Source organism: Leuresthes tenuis, unplaced genomic scaffold, assembly GCF_036924035.1.
Source record: "Leuresthes tenuis unplaced genomic scaffold, fLeuTen1.0.hap1 SCAF_15, whole genome shotgun sequence".
Lineage (NCBI taxonomy): Eukaryota > Metazoa > Chordata > Actinopteri > Atheriniformes > Atherinopsidae > Leuresthes > Leuresthes tenuis.
This window is the reverse complement of record NW_027325369.1, coordinates 6,166,915-6,188,307: the sequence shown is the minus strand read 5'-3', so window position 1 is coordinate 6,188,307 and position 21,393 is coordinate 6,166,915. Positions and strand designations below refer to the sequence as shown.

At 38.0% G+C, this 21,393-nt stretch overlaps 1 protein-coding gene across 1 annotated transcript in view; it reads left to right on the top strand.

Annotated features, from left to right (window-relative positions):
• The window catches only part of kcnh5b (potassium voltage-gated channel, subfamily H (eag-related), member 5b), a 158,130-nt gene that overhangs the window by 115,053 nt on the left and 21,684 nt on the right, over nt 1–21,393 (top strand). Inside the window, exon 12 of the mRNA XM_072364748.1 lies at nt 13,185–13,381. Coding sequence (XP_072220849.1) covers nt 13,185–13,381 — 197 coding nt within the window. The remainder of the gene's footprint in view (nt 1–13,184; nt 13,382–21,393) is intronic.

Sequence of the window (21,393 nt, the reverse complement as noted above, 5' to 3'; positions counted from 1 at the left end):
ATATTGTGATCAACAGTATCAAATGCCAGACTATGAGCTAAAAGGACAAGTACAAACACAAGTCTGCCATCAGATGCCATGAAGAGATCATTGTTAACTTTTACCAGTGCTGTCTCAGTGCTATGATGCTTTCTGGATCAAGTGTATGATAATTGATAAGGTTAATTACAGAAAGCATCTGATACATAGCCTGTTGACAAGCTGTTGGGATGAGGTCCAAAAGAAAGGTTGCAGATTCAGGTGTAGCCTGAAGTCATCACTACTGAGAGTCAAAGGAACCCATGGCTCAACAGAGCTATGACTCTTTGTCAGCCTGGCTATGGTGCTGAAAAGAAATTTGGGATTTTTCTTGTTCTTTTCTATCACAATGAATATTAAGTTAAGAGCTTTCTTATAGGTGATTACACTTTCTTTCCAGATTAAGTGAAATTCTTCTTATTTAGTGGAATGCCACATTCTTCCAAGCTTTCGAGAAGTTTTCTTTCAAGCACAGGGCTGTGAATTACCTCATTTCTCTTTGACATTATCAAGTGTTGTACACATGAAGGCTGTAACTTTTAACAAGACAAAAAACTTGAAAAGAGCAAAGTCAAAGCAACAGCTCTCTGTTGAATTGGCACATGGCGTTGAAAAATGTAAGAAACTTATTCTAAAATGCCTCTAAAATGCACCTACTATGATAACATTTCATATCATATAAAATCAAGCTTCATGCACTACCTTCCTGTGTATTCTGTTATATACTCTGATGATAAAAATGAACTGGTAGAAGAATTTAAGCTTTTTTTAAAATTCTCTTTACATATTTACTGTCTTGAGTTGAAAGGGGCTTGTCCATAATAGAGTTGGTCTTTCAGTCACACTTTGGCTAATATCTTTAGGGCTTGATATGGGACAACTTGCAACTGGGAAGTCTCACGCAGTTGAAAACAGATATGATACACTGATTTATACTGCATTGCTGTTATTAGTTGTCCACAAGCTCTAAGGGGTATTAAGTACTACATATTCCAAGGGGCAGAGCCTGAGGTAGGAAGGGGCGGAGTGTATTCGGGTGGATCACTTCATGCCACTAAAATTATCCACTTGATTAGAAGTGCAAAATGATGGAAGGAAAATTAGCTGTTGTAGTGTTTCTCTGTGTAATTTTGACCAGAGCATGTCACAGACATTTTGGTAAGACCTCAGGAAAGTGTGACAGCATGTGGAAAAGGGGCATAATATGTCTCCTTTTGTAAATGGTTGACCATACAAATATCAGCCTTTTATGGGCGAGAGCTGTGGATAATCAACAATGGATAAAAATCAAAACTAGAGCAGATTATTTTTTTTACAATCCATTATTCATGCTTGGTTATGAGAAGGGCTTTTCAGTCAGGGCTGTTATTCACTGCAAAATGATCTGGCCCAGCAGTCACCATGTCAGCAGTGAGTAGGAAGAGATAAGCCTTCAACCACATATGCATAAATACAAGATACACTAATAAGAATAACTCAGGGCTATTTGATGTTGAATAGGTTAGAAGAGGAATATATTAATTGAGCAGTGTAAAGGGACAATGATGAAATCCAACCTGAGGTTCCTGTAAAGATTCCTAATGCAGTCTCAAAACAAATGTGAGTTAAAAAGCAGAAAGACTTTACAATTTGACACACAAAATATTGCTTCATGACTGAAGCGCATGGAATTTATCGAGAAAAAACCTGATAAATTCCGGACAATAAGCCATTACTTTTTTTCCCAGGCTTTGAGCACCGCGGCTTATAATACGGTGCGGCTAATATGTTTTTTTCATGCCGCCAAAAACATTTACCCTGTAACATTAGACCAATAAAATCAACAAATGGTTCACAGTGGTCCAATGAAATTGTATGATAAATCAAACACACTTACACCGCTAAATTATTGTAAATCGGTTGTACTGACCCTCAACATGGAAAACAAACGAAGAATGAAAGCGACATCGAAGAGACTAGAGTGAATGACAAAGTTCTGAGGCTGTTCAATGTGGACACTGAAGAAGATGACTTTGATAGTTTCAGTGCGCAGGAGGAAGATGAAGAAGGCGATCAATGACTTTTCCTGGTAGGCTACTTTTTTTTTACCAGCCGTGTTACAGGCACTTTTCTAAAAAAAAAACATTTACACCATGTATTTGTGCGTTACCAATAGGTATTTAAGTTAAAACCATTGGTGTTACAGGCACCGTTCGGGAAAAAAAGCATTTGCAGTATGTATTTGTTTATGTTACCATACACATTTAATAAAAAAAATTAAAAACGCTCACAGGTAACATCTTTCTATGTAAATATCTCATACTACAATGTGGACACCCACAGCTTATACAAGTACAAAATGGATTTTCTGTTTAAAATTAGAGGGTGCGGCTTATATTCAGGTGCGCTCTATAGTCCAGAATTTATGGTAGTTTGTTTGCTTGATTTAAATATATGACATATTATCATGTTGTAATGAAAAAACCTCAATCAGCATGTTTCTTGTGAAACTACAGTGAAAGTTCCTTACAGTAATGTATTAAATAAATAATATTGCAATCTAGGATGTTTTACTTGAAATCACAAAGTAAAAATGTAAAACTTATTAAATCATCAAGGTGGAATTATTGGCTCTAAATTATTTAGCACTATTGTTGTCAGCAAGAGATCAGGGTCATACAGACACTCAGCTCTGCTCAGCTCAACGTACAATGAAGGTTAACTGAAGTGAAATGAATTAAGCAATGACTTGTGAATTACACTTTTTCGGTTTTCCAGTATAACATTTGATTGTTTTGTACTGGAGTAGCGAAGTAGCACAGCCTCATGTGATTCAGTTGTTTTTCTTTGTTTGTTTTTTAGGCGAAAACCTATCTAGCTATCCCATAAAACTGGATCAAATTTGACTGGAAAATAAATAAAAACTAAATGAATACAATGTAGCTTGTTATCTGTGTTTGACATCTGTTTCAGCACATTTTCATAAATATCTAGAATCAGTGTCTTTTTAAATCTGTTAAAAGGTAGAATGTTTTACATAAATCACTGTATCACAGTGGTTGTAAATAATCCTCCTACATTTTCAAGCAAATATCTTTTTCAAATTCCTTTTTTGTGACATTTAACTCTTTTCCACTATAGCAACTGTTCATTATGGCTTGTAATTCAGATGTGTTGTAAGAAGAAATTAACAAAAGTGCCATTTTTAATTCATCTTATGTTTTTGTGGGCTTGGGCTACTACTGCTTTTATCCCATTTTGAAGGTCCTTGCTGGATACATTAGCACATTGATCTAAGAAATGTTTTAATCCATATCATATCAGCTTTCAATCATCCAAAGCTCATATAAATATTGTCCATGTGTTGTGTAGACAAGATGCAGAAACATTCTTGAATACATTCATCTTAATTCATCTATGATTTTTATTGAATGGTCTCATAAGCATAAGTGGTCATGTTTAATATGCTGACCTTAGAATTTTTAGGCAGATCAAGTTCCTCTGGTTGAGAAAAGAATGAGCTTCATTTAAGTGGGCTATTAATTGTTCCAGCGGTGAACATATGAAGAGTAGAAACTATAAATTTTGCTGCAGTAGGATCAACATTTGTCAGAAGTATGGTGTTGCAGGTGTTGGATGGAATGCTAATGCTGCTAATCCAAGGGCCGTTATTCCTGCTGTTGGTGGATATCAATGTCACCAGACTGCAGTAATACAACTGTCTCTCCATATACACAATTCAAGATAATGGCCTGACAGAGGTTACAGCAGCATCAGCACATCAGCTGAGAGTTGCAGCCAGAAATGCCTTTTACTCATCTAGCAAACTGCATTGCAAGATAAGGTAATATCAGGTCATATACATACCTACTGGCAATTTCTTTTTCTGCTGATGGGGGATACAGGTTAGAACATTTGTTGTGATGCTAACTGTGAGTTGGTGCTTAGGTAGACAAGGACATTTACAGAGTAAATATTTCAGGTTTGGGTTTTATTTAAAGTTGATACCCTTGTGTGAGTGAGTCCTCCAGGGTTCCATCAGAATCATAGAAGGTGTGGTTTGTAGCGGCTGCGGTGGCTGCAGTTGGGTATAATTGCAAATATCAAAACATAGCATGATGGCAGAGGAGAAGCCAGTGAGTGAGAAATTATCAAGCCACCATTGCGGTCCAGTGTGTGGAAACACTTTGGCTTTTGCAAAGACGGAGATGCTCTAAATAAGTCGCTCACTGTTTGTAGGATATGTAAAAGTCAAGTAAAGTACCACGGCAACACGACAAATCTCCAACCACCTACTAAGGCGCCATGGGATTTCATCACACAACACCGACGGTCCAGGCACCTCTTGAAGCGTTCCTGCTATAGCAGCGGCGCAAGGTGAAGTCAGCTCTGCAGAAGCCTCAGACCTCGCCAGCATGTTTAGTCAGAGACTAGGCCAAAACTCAGTTCTTTTGATAAACATCAAGGCAACAATTACCAAGTTTATCTGCAAAAACATGCGTCCCTACAGTGTGGTTGAAAATCCGGGGTTCTGTGAAATGATTCAAACATTGGAGCCAAGGTATAAGATATCGAGCCAACCAGACTTCTCAGAAAAGGTTATTTCTGTATTGTACGAAAGTACTAAGAATGATGTAAAGCTGTTGCTTTCTCAAGCTCAACGAGTAGTGACAATGGATGGCTGGACGTCATGCTCAAATCATGGGTATGTGACAATTACCTCTCACCACATTGATCCGAAGTGGAAAATTAAGAGTTTTGTTCTGCAAACAAGAGGTGTTGTATTATTTCTATGTTGAAAAACAAAAACAAAAGTAGCAGGTAAACCTACTGTTAATTCAACCTGAAGAGATGTTGGTTGCACTTTATTTTTTATGTTAATATTGTAATATTTTTATGTTGAAAAACAAAAGCAGAAGTAGCAGGTGAACCTACTGTTGGAATGTTGGTTGCACTTACTGTATTATTTTTATTTAAAATGTTTTGAATTTTTGAATTTGAACGTTTGAATTTAAAATGAGAGCAGAAAAGGTTAACTTCCTGTTAATTCAATCTAAAGTGTTGGTTGCACTTTATTCAAACAAAATGTGAAAGCATTTGCCATTAATTTTTTCCTTGTTTGTTTATATCCATCATTCATACCTGATTCCCTTACAAGAAACAACAGGAATGTAGGAAACTGTCCAGTAAATAGGTATTTATTTCAATCACACTGGTTGACTTTTTGGCTAAAAAGTTACAGAATTGATTTCAAGTCACTGAATTGTTTTGTATCGTTCTGTTACACCCTTAGAATGGAGGAATGTACATGTACTGTTTTGTCTGCCACAGCTGTCTCAGTTTGTGGTTGAATTTATTTTTGTACAAAATTAGGAAATATGTAAGGCATTTTCCACAAATTGAATACTGAGAGCACTTAGTGTTTCAAGGCACATCTGTAACCTTTCTTAGATTTCCTCTCACAGTCCTAAGATTGGTGATTAGGACAAAACTGTTTAAAACTGTACTCTTCATGACTTTTAAAAATCTAAAATTTAAAAATCAACTTGCCTCCTACATCAGCATTTTATTAGATTTATGTAATATTTGTGTCTCTAATGGCAGTGAGTATAATTGCACAAAGATTGTCTTTTGTCAAGCAACTCCAAACAAGAAAAGCCTCGCCAATGGTAATCTGTTTTTTTTTTCTCACTGTCAATAACTTTCTTTTTTAGACTGTTCTACTTTCTCTGAAGGCAGAATTTATTTTTCATCCAGACCATCAGAAGCCTTTCCTTCCCAAGTCTGGTTCTGCTGGAGGCGTTTTCTTGTCAAGACTTTTTTTCCCTTCCCACTGTCCAACTCCAGAGCCTTCATTTATCCATCATGGTTATGCACAGATGTGTGTGTGTGTGAGTGTAATGAGTGTGTAAGGATATTCCCATACAAAGTGTGGAATTGTACAACCTTGTATTTATAACTGGGAACATGCATAGATACAAGCGCAGATGTTAGTGCTAGAGCAGGAAAAGGCACAGCATGTAATCTTAACATTGACTTTTTTTTATCTCAAGTTAATGATTACTTGATTAACATTTATGTTTAATTGGAAACAGACATGTTCCCAAATTGCTGTCCAAACTTACAAAAGACACCTTTAACTGACAGATATTTGAAAACATATCATGGCTGACTCCACAGTGAGTGCATTTCCAGAGAATGAACTGACTTAATTGGTGAGAGCACAGAGCAGCTCCTGAGCAGATTACGCCTCTGAAAAGAGATCTTGTTGGATTTACTGGGTATGCTGTGATTTGGGACCCACATTGCACAGAGATACCACTTGCATAAAAACTGTCTAGTGCGTATCCAAGTGTTGTCCACCATGGAGTTTTTGGCACCTTTAAATCTGAGGTAAAAGACGAATTGAGTATTTTTTCAACCCTCATTTGGATAAGATAGTAAACTGTAGTTCTGTCAAATGTTTTTTAAATGAGTAACAAGAATGGTTTCTTATGAGGTGATAATTAAGAAAACATTTCAACTCTACTTTTATATAAGAGTTAATATTTAACAAATTGCATACAAAAGATCCAAATATATTTTTTTCAAAATTGTATTTTGAAAAGTCATTCTTTACTACAGCTCTCAGATAAATTGAGTTGATATTTCAGTTTTTATAGTTTAGTGCTGTATTTAATTGAAAATTATTTGTTATATTCTGCTAGTGCAGTCTGTCAATTTATTTTGCCCGAAATTCTTCAGAAATCACTATTCAAGATATTGATTTTGAATTTAGTCCAAGGAACTTTGACCCCAGTCAGCTCCAGTTTATTTAGGTTATAATGTTATGCTTCATACCACCAGTCACCACTGGAGTCAAAGTATTCCTGGGGAAGACATTAAACCCCCTTATTGCCTCCAATATGTTTTTCTGTGTGTGATCGCTGTGAATAAATTACTGTATATATCCATCCATCCATCATCTGCCGCTTATCCGGGGGTCGGGTCGCGGGGGCCGCAGCTTGAGCAGAGAAACCCAGACGTGCCTGTCCCCGGCCACTTCCTCCAGCTCCTCCGGGGGGACCCTGAGGCGTTCCCAGGCCAGGCGAGAGACATAGTCTCTCCAACGTGTCCTGGGTCTTCCCCGGGGTCTCCTCCCAGTGGGACGTGCACGGAACACCTCCCCAGGGAGGCGTCCAGGGGGCATCCTAACCAGATGCCACCTCATCTGACTCCTCTCAATGCGGAGAAGCAGCGTTTCTACTCCGAGCCCCTCCCGGATGACTGAGCTTCTCACCCTATCTCTAAGGGAGAGCCCAGACACCCTGCGGAGGAAACCCATTTCGGCCGCTTGTATTCGCGATCTTGTTCTTTCAGTCACTACCCACAACTCGTGACCATAGGTGAGGATGGGAACGTAAATTGACCAGTAAAAAGAGAGCTTCACCTTCTGGCTCAGGTCCTTCTTCACAACGACGGGTCGGTGCAGAGCCCGCAACACTGCAGACACCGCACCGATCCGCCCGTCAATCTCCCGCTCCAATCGTCCCTCAATCGTGAACAAGACCCCGAGATACTTGAACTCCTCCACTTGGGGAAGGATCTCATTCCCGACCCGGAGAGAGCATTCCACCCTTTTCCGGCTGAGAACCATAGTCTCGGATTTGGAGGCGCTGATTCTCATCCCAGCCGCTTCACACTCGGCTGCGAATCGCTCCAGTGAGAGCTGTATATATATATAGTATATAGTGTAAATGTATAAAAAGAAGGTTTGAGTTAGCAACACATTGTAAAACAATTTGTAGACCTTAGATAGGGTTAAGGCATTTAATTTAAGCTGAATGATGAATCCAATGTAAAGTCCTAAAATGTGCCAATAGGTCATATGTTCTAGCAAACAGATACATGCCACATACCTATAATTACATATGAAGAATATGTGACCTCTAGAAGTTGTAAGAGCAAGTGCTTGTGAAATATAAAAATGGTGGCCATGGTGGTGATCGTTGCATTAAAGTGTTTTTTTAGGCCTAACCGTGATCATTTGTTACGGTGACCAAGAAATTTTGATTTCTAACTCTAACCAAGTGATGTTATGGCCTAAAGCCCAACCAGGTAGTGACAAAGTTTTGTTGTAACATGTTGTCTTTATATGTAACCAAGGCAACAGGTAAAATCTTGTCCATGAGGGTGACCGCTGCATTGTAAAAAGAATGTTGCCATGATTTTTGTCTAACCCTAACCAAGTAATGTTATTGTCAGTGTCTGAAGCCACTCACACAGACAGTGGCACTGGCAGGCTATCAACAATGCATTTAAAGACACAAAAGTGCATGTGACATAAAATATGAATCTGAGGATTCCAGCAGTACCCACATAGTAAGAAAAACTACGTATACCTTTATCCTTTTCTCACTTCAGTCAAATACCAAATTTGCTGTACATTAATACTTAGCATTAAGCATATTGTATCAGAGGAGGGAATACTCTACTAGAATCATTTTCTACCTTGTGTATAGTATCTATCATCAGGAGTTTGTCCATATTATTCACTCAGACAGAATACCAACAGAATTGACTTTACTTGTTAATGAGTTATCATGAGCATTATAAAGTCTCCAAATAGCACTCATTGTCTCTAATGTATCCAATGTATCTACATCCATCTCCACCCATTCCAAGCTTAGCAGTCTAGTATGTTTAACCTTGTTACAGTAGTGTTACGCTCAGTGCTTGTTGCTACCACCACCACCATTCCCAGCTCCCCTGGCCCATGTGACTGTGTCCACAGCTAATTGGCAAGGAACTGTGTATCTCTGGGGAGCTCATTCCAGAAGAGTCCTGCTGCCTGAGTCTTTGTTAGGTGTTTAAACAGAAAGGGCAATCTTACTGACACAAAAAGGGGGTCAATATGAGATCAGCACTCACAGTGATACGCCGCCTTTTGTCATTTAGCAATAGTATATTGGAAGCAGTTTTGGTCTATTATCCAGGGTGTTATGACAGCTTGTGGACAGTGAGTACTCCTTCTCGTCACATCTTTTCTGGGTCAGCTGTCAAAAAAATGCTGAGCTGATGGTTGTGGCAGATTTGACACAGATTTGACTCCTAATTAGGGCAGATTTTACTTTTTTGTGCCTGATCCAGTCAGAGTCCATCTAGGGTTTCTCAGGGAAAATGGTGTAATACTAGTATTGTTCTAGATGCTACCTACAAATATCTAACAAAATATACATTATTGTGTTGTTCTTTTATATTATCACCATAGTTTAAAAGCTGATGTTACATTGTTGTTGTGTAAGGCATTTTGAAGTTTATGAGTCAAAGAAGATTCTGAGCACTGATTAGTGTATTTCAGTTACGCTTTGATGATGTTGACATGTGACACATTTGATTTTTCTCGCAGTTATGGTTGTTCTTCTATTTTTTGTCAAAATAACAACCAACACATTGCCTTGGAGATGTTTGCAAGTGTAAATATATATTTGTCCGCAATGGGTGATTAGCATTGGGAATTTATGCTGGCACTTGATAAGTCAAGTGTCCAGGTGGCTACAGCTGGCTTGAGAGCAATGAGAGAAAGCAAACCCATTGAATAGGTGCTGCAAGTTCCCCAAGTCCTCACTGAGCCTTGTCTTTCTTCAAGAGATAGCAACGTTCTCACGTACTGTCTTTTAAAATTAAATAGCTGTTTCCTTCCTCATTGCTTTACTGTTTTTAGGTGAAAACTATCCATACACTGCTGCCTAATTTCCAGTGTTTTTTTTTGTTATACTAAGATTTGACCTGCATTTCCACCACAGTTAAGGACTGCTATGATAACCAACCATGTAAACCGTTGAAGAACATACGCAGCAGTTACAGAATATTATTAAGTTATCATTATTGTACAACTGTACACTGAAATATTACTCTTTCAATTCTGTTTTGTGTTTCTGGATATATCCTTAAGATATTGATGCTAAAGTTGGTCCTACAAGATACTGAATCTTTGGGTGTACCATTCTTTTCTCACTTTTCTTCTGCATTTTGACTGAGATTTTGGTAATAAATAATATCACAGTGTAATATGTCCTACGTTATTTTTCTTGGACCAGTCTTAAGAGCGCTGTGAAAGAAGGACGTGTTTCCCAGAGTCGTTCTTAACTTAAGAAGGAAACGTAAGATCGCCCTGACCCACTCTTAACAGCCTTCTTAGCGACCAAACGCTCACTGCAGCCGCGTCAGGTAAAGTTACATCTGACACTCAAAGGAATACTAAAACCATGCATAATGATGAATGTGCGTTCATAGCTGCAGAACACTGATGCAAGAAAAATAGCATAAGAAGAAAAATAACAATATAAAAATAAAGAATTGCCCGTTTGTTCCTGTAGCTACATAATAAAATGAATCATCATTCACAGGGACGAGAGGGGGGTCATCTTTTGGGCTATGGCCTGCCAAATTCGGTTCTTTAATGCGATGTCTTTTTTGCCCTTTGTTCCCCCAAATAACACATCACGGTGATGCCAGACCTCATCCACTTATATGGCCATCTCCTCTGCGGTAAGCGAGGGTGACCTCTTGTTCCGTTTGCTGGCTGCTTTTTCCATTCTCACATGTGTGTGCCTAGCCACAGGGGTATATATATATATATATATGCGTTAATGGGCTTGATTACTCCTTGGATACACCTGTTAGCTGTGATCACACACACACGCGGGCGCGTAGCCTAATTGCACCTGTGTGTGGGGACCATAGGGCGTTGTGTGTGATTTATGCGCTAATAAAGTGGTGGGTGATCGATTTGCCTGGCATCGATTGATTTAGTTTCAGCACCACAGCGGGGGACAGCTCCCACTAAGCGCTTCTTATGAAGCTTTTTGGTGGGATCTTGAGAAGGCAGTTAAGAACGCGTCTGGGAAACACCCCTATCTTAGCGCTCCTTAGCCGAACCCTTCTTAAGAGCCTTCTTAAGTCCTTAAGAATGATCGAATCTGGGAAACGCAGCCAATTCCTTTTCAGTTTGAAGGCATTTTTTTCCTCTAATTTCTCATAACAACTCATCATTTTTTGGCTAGTTTTAAAATCTGAAATTTAGAATAAAGTGATTTTGAGGAAATATTACCTTAAACTTAGAATTGGTTATTTTCCTTGATGAATTCATGTATCACATATGATATGTTCAAGGACAAAACTAAGTCCACAAAGTCACTTTTGTTTTATTTCTAAATGAGGCGAGTTGACAACCATCAGAAGTTATTTACCCTCTGAAAAACAACTGTTATTAACAAAACATTGCCTCCTAGGGTCAAATATTTAAGAACTTGAAGCAAAATAAAAAATACAATGGACACAGTAACTTTACTTGGTCTAACTTGTTAAAATTCAGTGTAAGCAAAACACATGAAACACATGAACATGAGTACACATGTTAATATTATTTGAGATAGAGTCATGTGATCAACAAACAAAAATTAGAAATTACACAAAAAGAGGAAGGATAGTATAACATGAAAATGCTTAGGAATGTGTGGAATAAATCCAAGCTATTTAAAAACAATGGGCCATTCTCACCACTATGAATAGAAAAAGCCACCTTGGGTGAACAAACAAAAGACTTATGAATAAAAGAATGAAGGCCTCATTGAAGGAACTCTCCATGTTTGATCCCAAGCTATTTGGTGGAGATGAACAAACCTCACAATAGAAGTTGAGAGGAAAAGTTTTTTCCTTTTTCTTGTCTTTCTTTTTTTTTCCCACAGCATGGTTCACTTTGGCTGACACCTATCACACAAACTGGATGCTTTAACCTAGTAAGTGGATGATTCACTTCCTCATGGGACGGTTTCCCGTAACTTGCAAGGCACCACCTTCCTGTTTGCTCTCAGTCATGCTAACAGTACCTCTTTGAATTTGTTACAGTTCAGAACGAATTTGTTACAGTAAAGTATCTTCTTATCACATCACTGATCAACAGTCAAGGATACAATAGAAGCCTAACTGCAGTTCATTGCTTTAAAAGCATTGTACATTTTTGTGCCTGTTCCATGGCTTCTCCCCCAAGTATAAATTTGATTATAAAAGTATGAAATAACTGTCAAATGCTGTATGGCGGGGAATTTAATTGAAAAATACTTTATTAATCCCCTATGGTAAATCATGTTGTTATAGTAAATATACTAAAATCGTGTAGAGTCATTACAGTGTATAAGGTGATCACTGTAGGCAGGATTGCCTCCTGCACCAGTCCTTATTGCAGTGAAGCTAAAGAAAGTCTTCATTGTTTGATGAGTATTTTGTGTATTGGGTGAGCAGTTGTGTCCATTATGTCGTAACTCCTGTAATTTCTCCCTTCCTTTGATTCATTGATATTTCATCTGTTATAGTAGATGCTCTTGTTGCTATAGACATGGCAAGGTACATGTATGCTAAGGAAAGAAAAGTGCAGATGTCAGGAAAAGTGTGATCCATACAGAAACAGTAGATGGTTTACTTTCAAAGTTGTATTGCCGGTGCAGGTGTGCACCAGGGTGTACACCAGGTGTGTGTAATCAGGGTCCTTGTTCTTGTGTATCAAAGCTTTCTTCACTGCCATTTACCATGCTTTGATTTAATATTATACCATCACAAAGATGGGCCTGTAAAGAAAAAGAAAAAATTACATTCATTCTACTTAACTGGAGAGAGCCTCTCAAGAAAATTCAAGCTCTTGTGATGGCAAGAAGTTGCAACGTTGGAAATGCATGTGTTGCTCCATGACACAATATGTTTTTTCAGGCATCTCCATTACTTCACGTTTATTCTCTAATTTAGAACCTGTTATCTGGTCTACTTATTTTACCCTGTTCGTTAAAAGTTTGGTTTTGAAGCTGCTGGGTGAGATCACCCTTACTATTGCATATAGAAATATGCCCTTATCAGGACATTAAACTACTGAGGAACTACAGAGGATCTAGTTCCTTGATGCAGCCAGTCGAGGTTGAAGTCTCAGCCCAGGAGTAATCTAGATGGTGATAGAGGTTCTTTACCATATCCAGTATCTCTAAAATATTGTTGAAATATCTATTTTATATGCGTTATTCTTTGCAAAAGTATTCTTGTTGGTTTAACATCAGGTGTAGAAACTGTTCATGTCTGCGTAACTGCCAGTTGTCACTGAAACTCTTTATACCAAACATGGTCTATGAAACTCTTCCTTCTCCTGTTTGTTGTGTCCCCAGGTAAAGGTGATGTGTTTGGAGATGTGTTTTGGAAAGAAGCCACACTTGCCCATGCATGTGCCAATGTTCGAGCACTAACATACTGCGACCTCCATGTCATCAAGAGGGAAGCCTTACTCAAGGTTTTGGAGTTCTACACAGCTTTTGCCAACTCCTTCTCCCGCAACCTCATCCTCACCTGCAACCTGCGCAAGCGGGTAAGATTTTGAGACAAATTACTGATATCATTGGTAGACAGCCATTTTGTTATCACCCCACGGTACAGGCTGACATGGCAATTTGAGATAGTTCATTCCTGTAGGGTGGTTTTATTTAATTAATTGGCATTGGAGAAAGAATTTAGTTATTGGCAATACTCTAAGACAGAATGTTCGCTTTAATGCCAAAATTACTTTTGCACTGAGGAAGTTAAGAGTTAATGCAAATTCAGAAAGCTTTGATGATGCGCATGGACAGGGATAAACCTGCATAGTTGCTGAGTTTCACTGATCCAAATCAACTAACTTATCTTTCTGAATTTATTAACAGATCCCTATAATGTGTAGGCAATCTTTAGGTCAGTGTTAGAATTTGAAAATTTGAATTGGTTGCTGTTCATCAAAAGCCCTTAGCTGGTTTCTCCTCTTTGACTGTTTGCCCACTGGCTTGTACTTCTGTATTGTTTTTACCACAGGAACCACATACTTTCTAAAGCAATGATTCATCTTTTGCACAATTGATTCAGCCAGAAGAGTTTCATGGTGATGCAATAACCTTTATTTTTTTAAAGATTTAAATGTTGTTTCACACTTTTATGAGCACAATGGAGTTTTAAAAGCACACTAACTAATATCAGTGGTGCAAAAAAAAAGAGCAGCTGTTAAGTAGATTAGTTAAGTACTGTTTCAGGTGTCCCATTTTGTCTTCAACAATGTCCTCAGAAGTTTTGACAATATCCCAAACTTAAAAAAAGAAATGGGGGGAAAAGAATATACAAAAAAAAATAACACTTAAAAATCAAAGAGCTTTATCAACAGATGGTTTGATTTTTAACTTAAGTAGAAATTATTGTGCAAATGATCAGTGCAAAAACAAGGTTTAAATAACTATTAACAAAGTATTGACTCTATGAACAGATGTACAGAAATGGGCAGCAGAACCCGGGATCATCTATTGCACAGAGGTGAGCTGTTATAGGCTGGAAGGTTTTTCTGAAACGTTCATTGTGACAGCGGAGCTGGATCAGTCTGTTGGAAATAGAGCTCCGCTGTCTCTACAGTGTTTCATGAAGGGGATCTGAAGGGTTGTCCATGATGGAGAGCAGTTTGATCAGAGACATCTCCAGTTTCTGTCCAATTCTTTTGCCAGCTGTCTGGATCAGTTACCATTGCATTTATAGATCAGGCTAATTTGCATCCAGTAATAAATTATGCACAATCTTTTCAAGGTGAGCTATTCAATCTATGAGAAATGAGCTGCAATAACCCACAAATAAAAAGGGACCTTTACGTACAATACTCAGCTAAAACACAGACAAATCAGGGCCAAAATTTGACCCAAGTCTGCTAAGAAAATAGCAGCAAGGTGTCAATTGAGATTTGTTACTTCACATTGTGCTTGTGTCTATGTAATACAACATGTATAATTTGTATGATATGTTCAACACATCAAGAAATTCTAATCTCGAAACTATATACCCATATGATGAATATAAACAATTCAAGATTTTTTTTAATCGTGCAGCAGGCAGTACTTTCATGTCCACACAGAACAGAAATAGCAGTGTGGGCAAAACTCTTTCTCCTCTCCTCAGTTAGTGCTACCTTTTGGCAAACATGGCAGCTGCTATCGTATGATGAAGATAAATAACATATAGAGGGAGCTCAGACAGGGCGGGTAGGACTCTGAGGAGAGCAGAATGTGGGTCAGCCCTCAGTTGTCCTGTCGCTCATGCAGTAATGGCTCCCTACCAATCTGCACCCCTAAGCACTTTATGTTTTCTTTCTTGCCCATTTTCAGTATTATTCTCTTTCTCGCTCAAAGTTTTGTCGACTCATTGGTACTAATCCAGAAAGGTCGGTAATGTTATTACCTACTTCCAGTCGCTGTCCCTTGTGAGTGGCAAATACAGAAACACACGAATTAGGATCTGGATAATATAGGTACAGAAAACTTACATAAAGAATTGACATTTTAACATGTAAAAACCAACCCTAAGGTCCAAGGCTAACATAATACATGAAATATATATATAAAAAGTTGTTTAATCCCAGAAATTCTGCTTCTTACACATTAAATAAGAGTATAACATTGAAATGAAACAAAGTGCAACACAAACAGACCTGGAGACTAAATGATGATCCAAATGAAGCATGTTACTTTCATGTCAATCAAGCTTCCACTGTAACATTCATATATATTACGTCAGTGTGGAGTGATGAGACAGTAAACCTCTTCACATGTGAATAGAGAAATGACATCATCTTATGATGATTTTGCTGTTTCGAACTTATTTTTCTAACACTTAAGCAACAATTTTACATTTTACAATGTAAATCCTTGCTCTCTGACTCAAGTCAGCAGAAATAGTGAAAAAACCTTTAAGAGAAAGTAGCTATTAGGTCCACCCCTTGAGATGAATCACATTAGTGTTTTGATTAGTAATAAATAGTGAATTTCCAGATGCAACAGCACATGAGAGTCAGAGCAAGGTGTAGCACAGAATTTCAGTCATACTACACCAAACCTCCAGTCACCAACGCTCCTATTATGTAATTGTTTTTTTCAATTCTTTTTATGACTTCCCTGAGGCTGTTAAATGCTTCTTCACCTGTCAAAGATATATATTACCTTTAGAAAAAGTGCAGATTTGCTCTTTCTCAGTTGCTGCTCTCAAAGCATCAGGAGACCTTGTTAACTCTGCAGCATTTTCTTTGCCAGTAAAAATTTCAAGAATCACCTTTGGGGAAATTCTAATGGCTCTTCATCAAAGTCAAAATAACTTTAATGGCAAAATTAAGTGGAGATGTGTCAGCTGAGGTTTCACGCCAGCAGACCCCACAGAGGCTGTATTTCTTGGGGATTAGATTGAAAGTGCTACCTAAAACACAATCGTTTGGCATTTTTAAAATAATGATCAGGCTTATTTTCTCAGTTCATGAAATTATCTTATTGACAGTTATCTCCATGCTGCTCAGCAGTTCTTTGGGCTTCGTTTCAGCTCATTTACTAAATGGTTCAGTATCATCACAAAAACACCCGCATCATTTTCAACAGATGTTGATGGCTGTTTTCCAAAGACAGTATAACAAAATCCCTGTAAACTATAGTCAGTTGATAAAAGTGCCCTCTTTCAAATCTAAGGTTTTATTGCTACTCACCATTTTATTTCTATAGTCTTTCACACACTGCTTTTACATTAGCCTTTTTTGTTGAATAGATAATGACACAGCATAATATTTCATGTGCTGTTTCTCATCTGAGATTGTATTACCCAAGTTTAAGACCGTGTAAAGACGAAAGGATTTTTTATTGAGTATGTAATATAATATGTAAAAGGTTAGAGTTGAACAAGGGTGTTTTCTTTTTCATATGGCTGTATTCGCTGGACCATGACTGTACCTGTATCAGCTGAAAGATCAAGCAAGAGTCTAGCTTATGAAGAAAGTGTGAAACCAAGAAAAAAAAAAAAGGTCATTTTTCTATTTTAGTATTATGTACATTTGCACTGAAAACAGTGTAATATGTACACTTCCTGTGTGTTTTTTGTATAGTATTTCCCTATGGATACCATGCCCTGTTAATCATATTCATTAAATAAACCTAAATGTCTCCAGTTTTCAAAATGTAAAAAAGAGTAATAATCTTATAACATCAATCCATTTTCTATATCTGCTTAATCTGTCGGTTGGGTCGTGGTGGGGCTGGAGCCTATCCCAGCAGGGTAAACCAGCGTACACCCTGGACAGGTTGCCAGTCCATCACAGGGCCACAGTGAGACACACAAGACAAAAACTCACATTCCCTCCTGAGGACAATTTTTTTAGAGACACCAATTAACCTAACATGAATGTTTTTGGAATGTGGGAGGAAGCCGGAGTACCCAGAGAGAACCCATGCATACATGGGGAGAACATGCAAACTCCACACAGAAAGGCCCCAGCTGGGAGTTGAAGCTGGAACCCTCTTGCTGTGAGGCAATGGTGCTAACCACCACACCACCGTGCAGCCTCTTATAACATATTATAGAAAAAAAATGTATTTGTTGAACAGTGTTTAAAGTCATTACCTACTAAAACACTATGAAAAACGTATCTGAAAAGGTGTCATTCAGTGAGTTGTTCAGATTTGTAAAGAAACCTTACATCGCCTTACAACATTATCCAGACCTTTTTTTCTTTAGATGATGCTTCATTCACTGTACCGTAGGATTGGGAAGTCAAAACTCCTTATCTCTTGAAAAAATGATGAAATGTGTTGTTAATGTCAAAGCAAAGAGATCAGGTTTCATCATTAGTCATGCGTTTCACTTATCAACAAATGAATCAGTCTACAATGCTCTACCAGTGCTTTGTTTAATATTATATATACCAACAAGGAAGTCTGACTCCTAATTGGCAGACTGTAATCTTTTACCAGTCGAAATTCTGATTTCCCATTTGTCATTGAATGCACCAACTGCCATTTAAAAAAATTTAACAAGATGAAACATTCACCATAGCATTGACTACAGTTCTTAATGTTAGCCTCCAAAAACTTGCAGTGAAGTTCAGAATTTATGGAGCCAATATGTGATGGAGGATTTAAAACACGAGTTCTCAATAGTCAGTGGGGTTACATGAGTGCCATCTGATCGGATTAATGGCTAAATTACAATAAGACTGAGTTATTCAGTTCATGTAGACACTTTAATCTGACAAAAAAATGGATCAGATCGGGTTACTCGCGATCGGATTAAGACCCCGAGATAACTCAATCCAAATGTACACTGAATGTGCATGTAGACGGCAGTGATTCGGATTTAGTGTTCAGCGCATTTCCAGGGATCGTTACCCGGAAGTCGAAGGAGACAATATTACTGTTGTTGTCGTCGAAAGAAATAAACAACGCGATGGAGAATGCACCGTTGTGCATCACTTTTGTGCCATAACCATGCTCATCACAAATGAAATGTAGAGGGACGTAGCTTCATAGTGCTCTTGGTTCACCATTTTTCTCGAATGCCTTTGTTGTTGTTGTTGGTGAAGACGTCAACCGGAAGTGGCTCTATTAGCGATAGTTAAAATGGGTACAGCGCTACCTATTGTACTGGGGTATGATATGCTTTGTGCCAGTGATTCGATTCACCGCCATACATCCAAGGACAATTACCCTTGCTCAGATAAGGAGCATAACCCAACTATAGCTATAATCGAGTTAATCTCATCATGTCGACCCACTGAGTGTTAGTAATATCCAGCAGCCATTATGTTCTGCAGTGTGTGTTTTAACAACTTGGACTGTTCAACACATGACTTGGGATGGGCCTTAAAGAGGTATCTGTAGCCTTCCATCTGTACATGGTCCAACTACAGACCAGGGGAGTGTTTGAGAATAAAACTCGGAGACTCTGTGTGCCCTATTCCTCTGTGTTATTACGTACTATGGATCTTGGAAGAGGCAGACTGTGAGGAAGAGAGGGGCAGAGTTGAGTCCAGTGGGTCAATCAGTGCCTCTTAAGTGATCCACTTGAAGAGGTATAAATCTTCAGATGAAAGGAGCTGCTCTGTTATTTTAACCAAAGCAGATCCCAGACATTTTATTTGGACTTCAGAAAACTGTACCTGTTTGTGAAAAAAAAGTTAATTAGTTATATTTCACAGTGGAATTTTACAGTGAAAATAAAGTGATGAAGAAACCAATCAACATTTTGTTAATGGTTTTATTTTCATTGAAACTTTTTGTAATCAAAACTGTAAACATGAATGAAATGATAGTTTAGTGCTGCCTATGGAGTGACTTGTGAGACAGTTAAAATGTTTTGGCTGGACATGCTACTATATAATTGCCTTTAATAAGCATTCATCCAGTTGATTTATTCCTTTGGCAAAACACTTGACCTGTGAACGAGGGGATCGATATTAGAAAGACAGTTTAGGATTGGGGTTTAATCGCGCATCAAAAGACGATCGTAAACCTAATCAGAAATATTTGGAGCAAAATTTTGATATTTAGTCACTTTCTGTACAGATTTTATTTTCAGAATATACTCATCGATGTCATTGTAACTCTTGACTCTATCAGAAATCTTACCTTCATTCAAACAATACAGACCGAAACCTGTGACTGCTACACACATTATTCCCATCAAGTTAAAAAACATTGCAGTTGCACAGATTATAGACAGGGAATGAAAAATACAATTTCTGTTTTTGTTTTTTTTAAAAACATTGAAGCCTACAGTAATTACTTTCTCAAAAAAGTCTAACATACTGTTCATAAGTGTTCACGACAAAGCCACGTTTTTGAGCCTGGACTCCAGTTGTCTTCATAAAGTAGAGCAATCCTTTTGCTCTCTGCTATTTACTTTTTGTACATTTAGAAAAATAAAACTCCAAACTCTTTCTGAATCTGTTCATACAATCAGTTGTACACAGATCTACCCCATTTCAGAAATTTGTTCTATGTTTTCGAGCCAGCTCTGTAGTCTATGACCATCGAGACAGCTGTCTTTTTGACACTCCGTGGGGCTTAACTGAATATGTCTGATGACATCACATGTATACCCTCTCTACCCTGACAAACATCAGCCTTTTAGTGCAACCATAGAGAATAACTGCAGAATATTATGGTCAGTTTGCCTTTTATTCAGTCTTGCTCTATAGAGTTTTAAAATGATTGATAAGCAAGGAAGCAGAGTTTGTAAACATATTTTTTGATGATAATGAGCTGTTAAGGGTGCCTGTTGGAAGGCTTCACATATAGAGCTGGTTTTTAGGGACAGCTTGTGTTCTGAGAGGAACAGACCTGAGGGCTAAAGTCTGTAAACTGGGAGGCTTTTACCAGATTTCTGTTGTATTATTCATGTGACCAACATTAAAGGCAGTTCCTGCTTGTGGGAGTGTTTCTCTTACTTTCATGCATAGAAACAATGTGTGACCATTATCTCACCTAACATAAGGTTTCAGCATACATATTACACAGTTTATTCATCCACACTCATCAATGGTTCACTCACTTGAGTATGTTATGGTCTGGGTTTTATTGAAAATAAGAGTTTTGATGGATTATTGCTGGTTTGCTGGTGTTTTTGCCTTTATTCAGCTCTTGTTGTACCTTTAATTAGTCTAAGTTTTTTTTCTTCCTCTTTGTATGCTGTTAAGTCTTTTTCTTGATTACCTGTCAGTATCCCTTGATATCCTCAGTACTCTTGCCTTGCATCTAGATCCCCATGTTAACACATGCACTCATTACTCACCTGTATTCACTCCTTTACTCACCTCTCCAAGTATACTGTATATGTTACTTTATTTATTGTTCTTTGTCAGATCTTCGCCATGGCTTCACAGTCAGTCAGTCAGTCCGTCCGTCCGATGTCCAGCTCTACCTAGTTTCCAGTTTGTTTTAAGTTTAGCTTCTCGGATTTCCTGCCTTGGTAGCACTTTTTGTTCATTTGAAATAAAAGTTAATTATTTTCCTTATCTACCTGTCTCATACCTTTGTGTCTCATTTGGGTCCTCTGTCCACGCCACTCTTTAACAGAGTAAATTTAATTTATTTATTTTTTTGCACCAGAGATGCACAAAATTATTTGGGTCACAGAATCCTTCGAGAAAAGAGCTTTTTTAATAGGCTCCCATTTCAAACTGTTTTAAACCCTTTTATCACTTCCTGGTTGAGTTAGGTAATAACATTACTTGGTTAGGGTTAGCAAACAATCATTGTCAGGGCTTAAATAGTCTTTTTAAAATGCATCGATCAACCTCGTGGTTGCCATCTTTACACTTCACATGCAGTTGCTCTTATGATCACTAGAGGTTGCGTATGTTTTTTTTTATGTATTTAAAAGTTGTATCTACGACACATGCATGAACATACAACCCATGGGCACGTTTCGGGGAAGTGGATGGTCTTGTTTCTCACGTGATCTTCCTCACACTTCCCTTGACAGCTATCGGGGTGCACCCTCCCAATCTTAGCTATCTATTTCAGCTCTCTCTACCTACATTACCTACACCTAATTACATGCTGA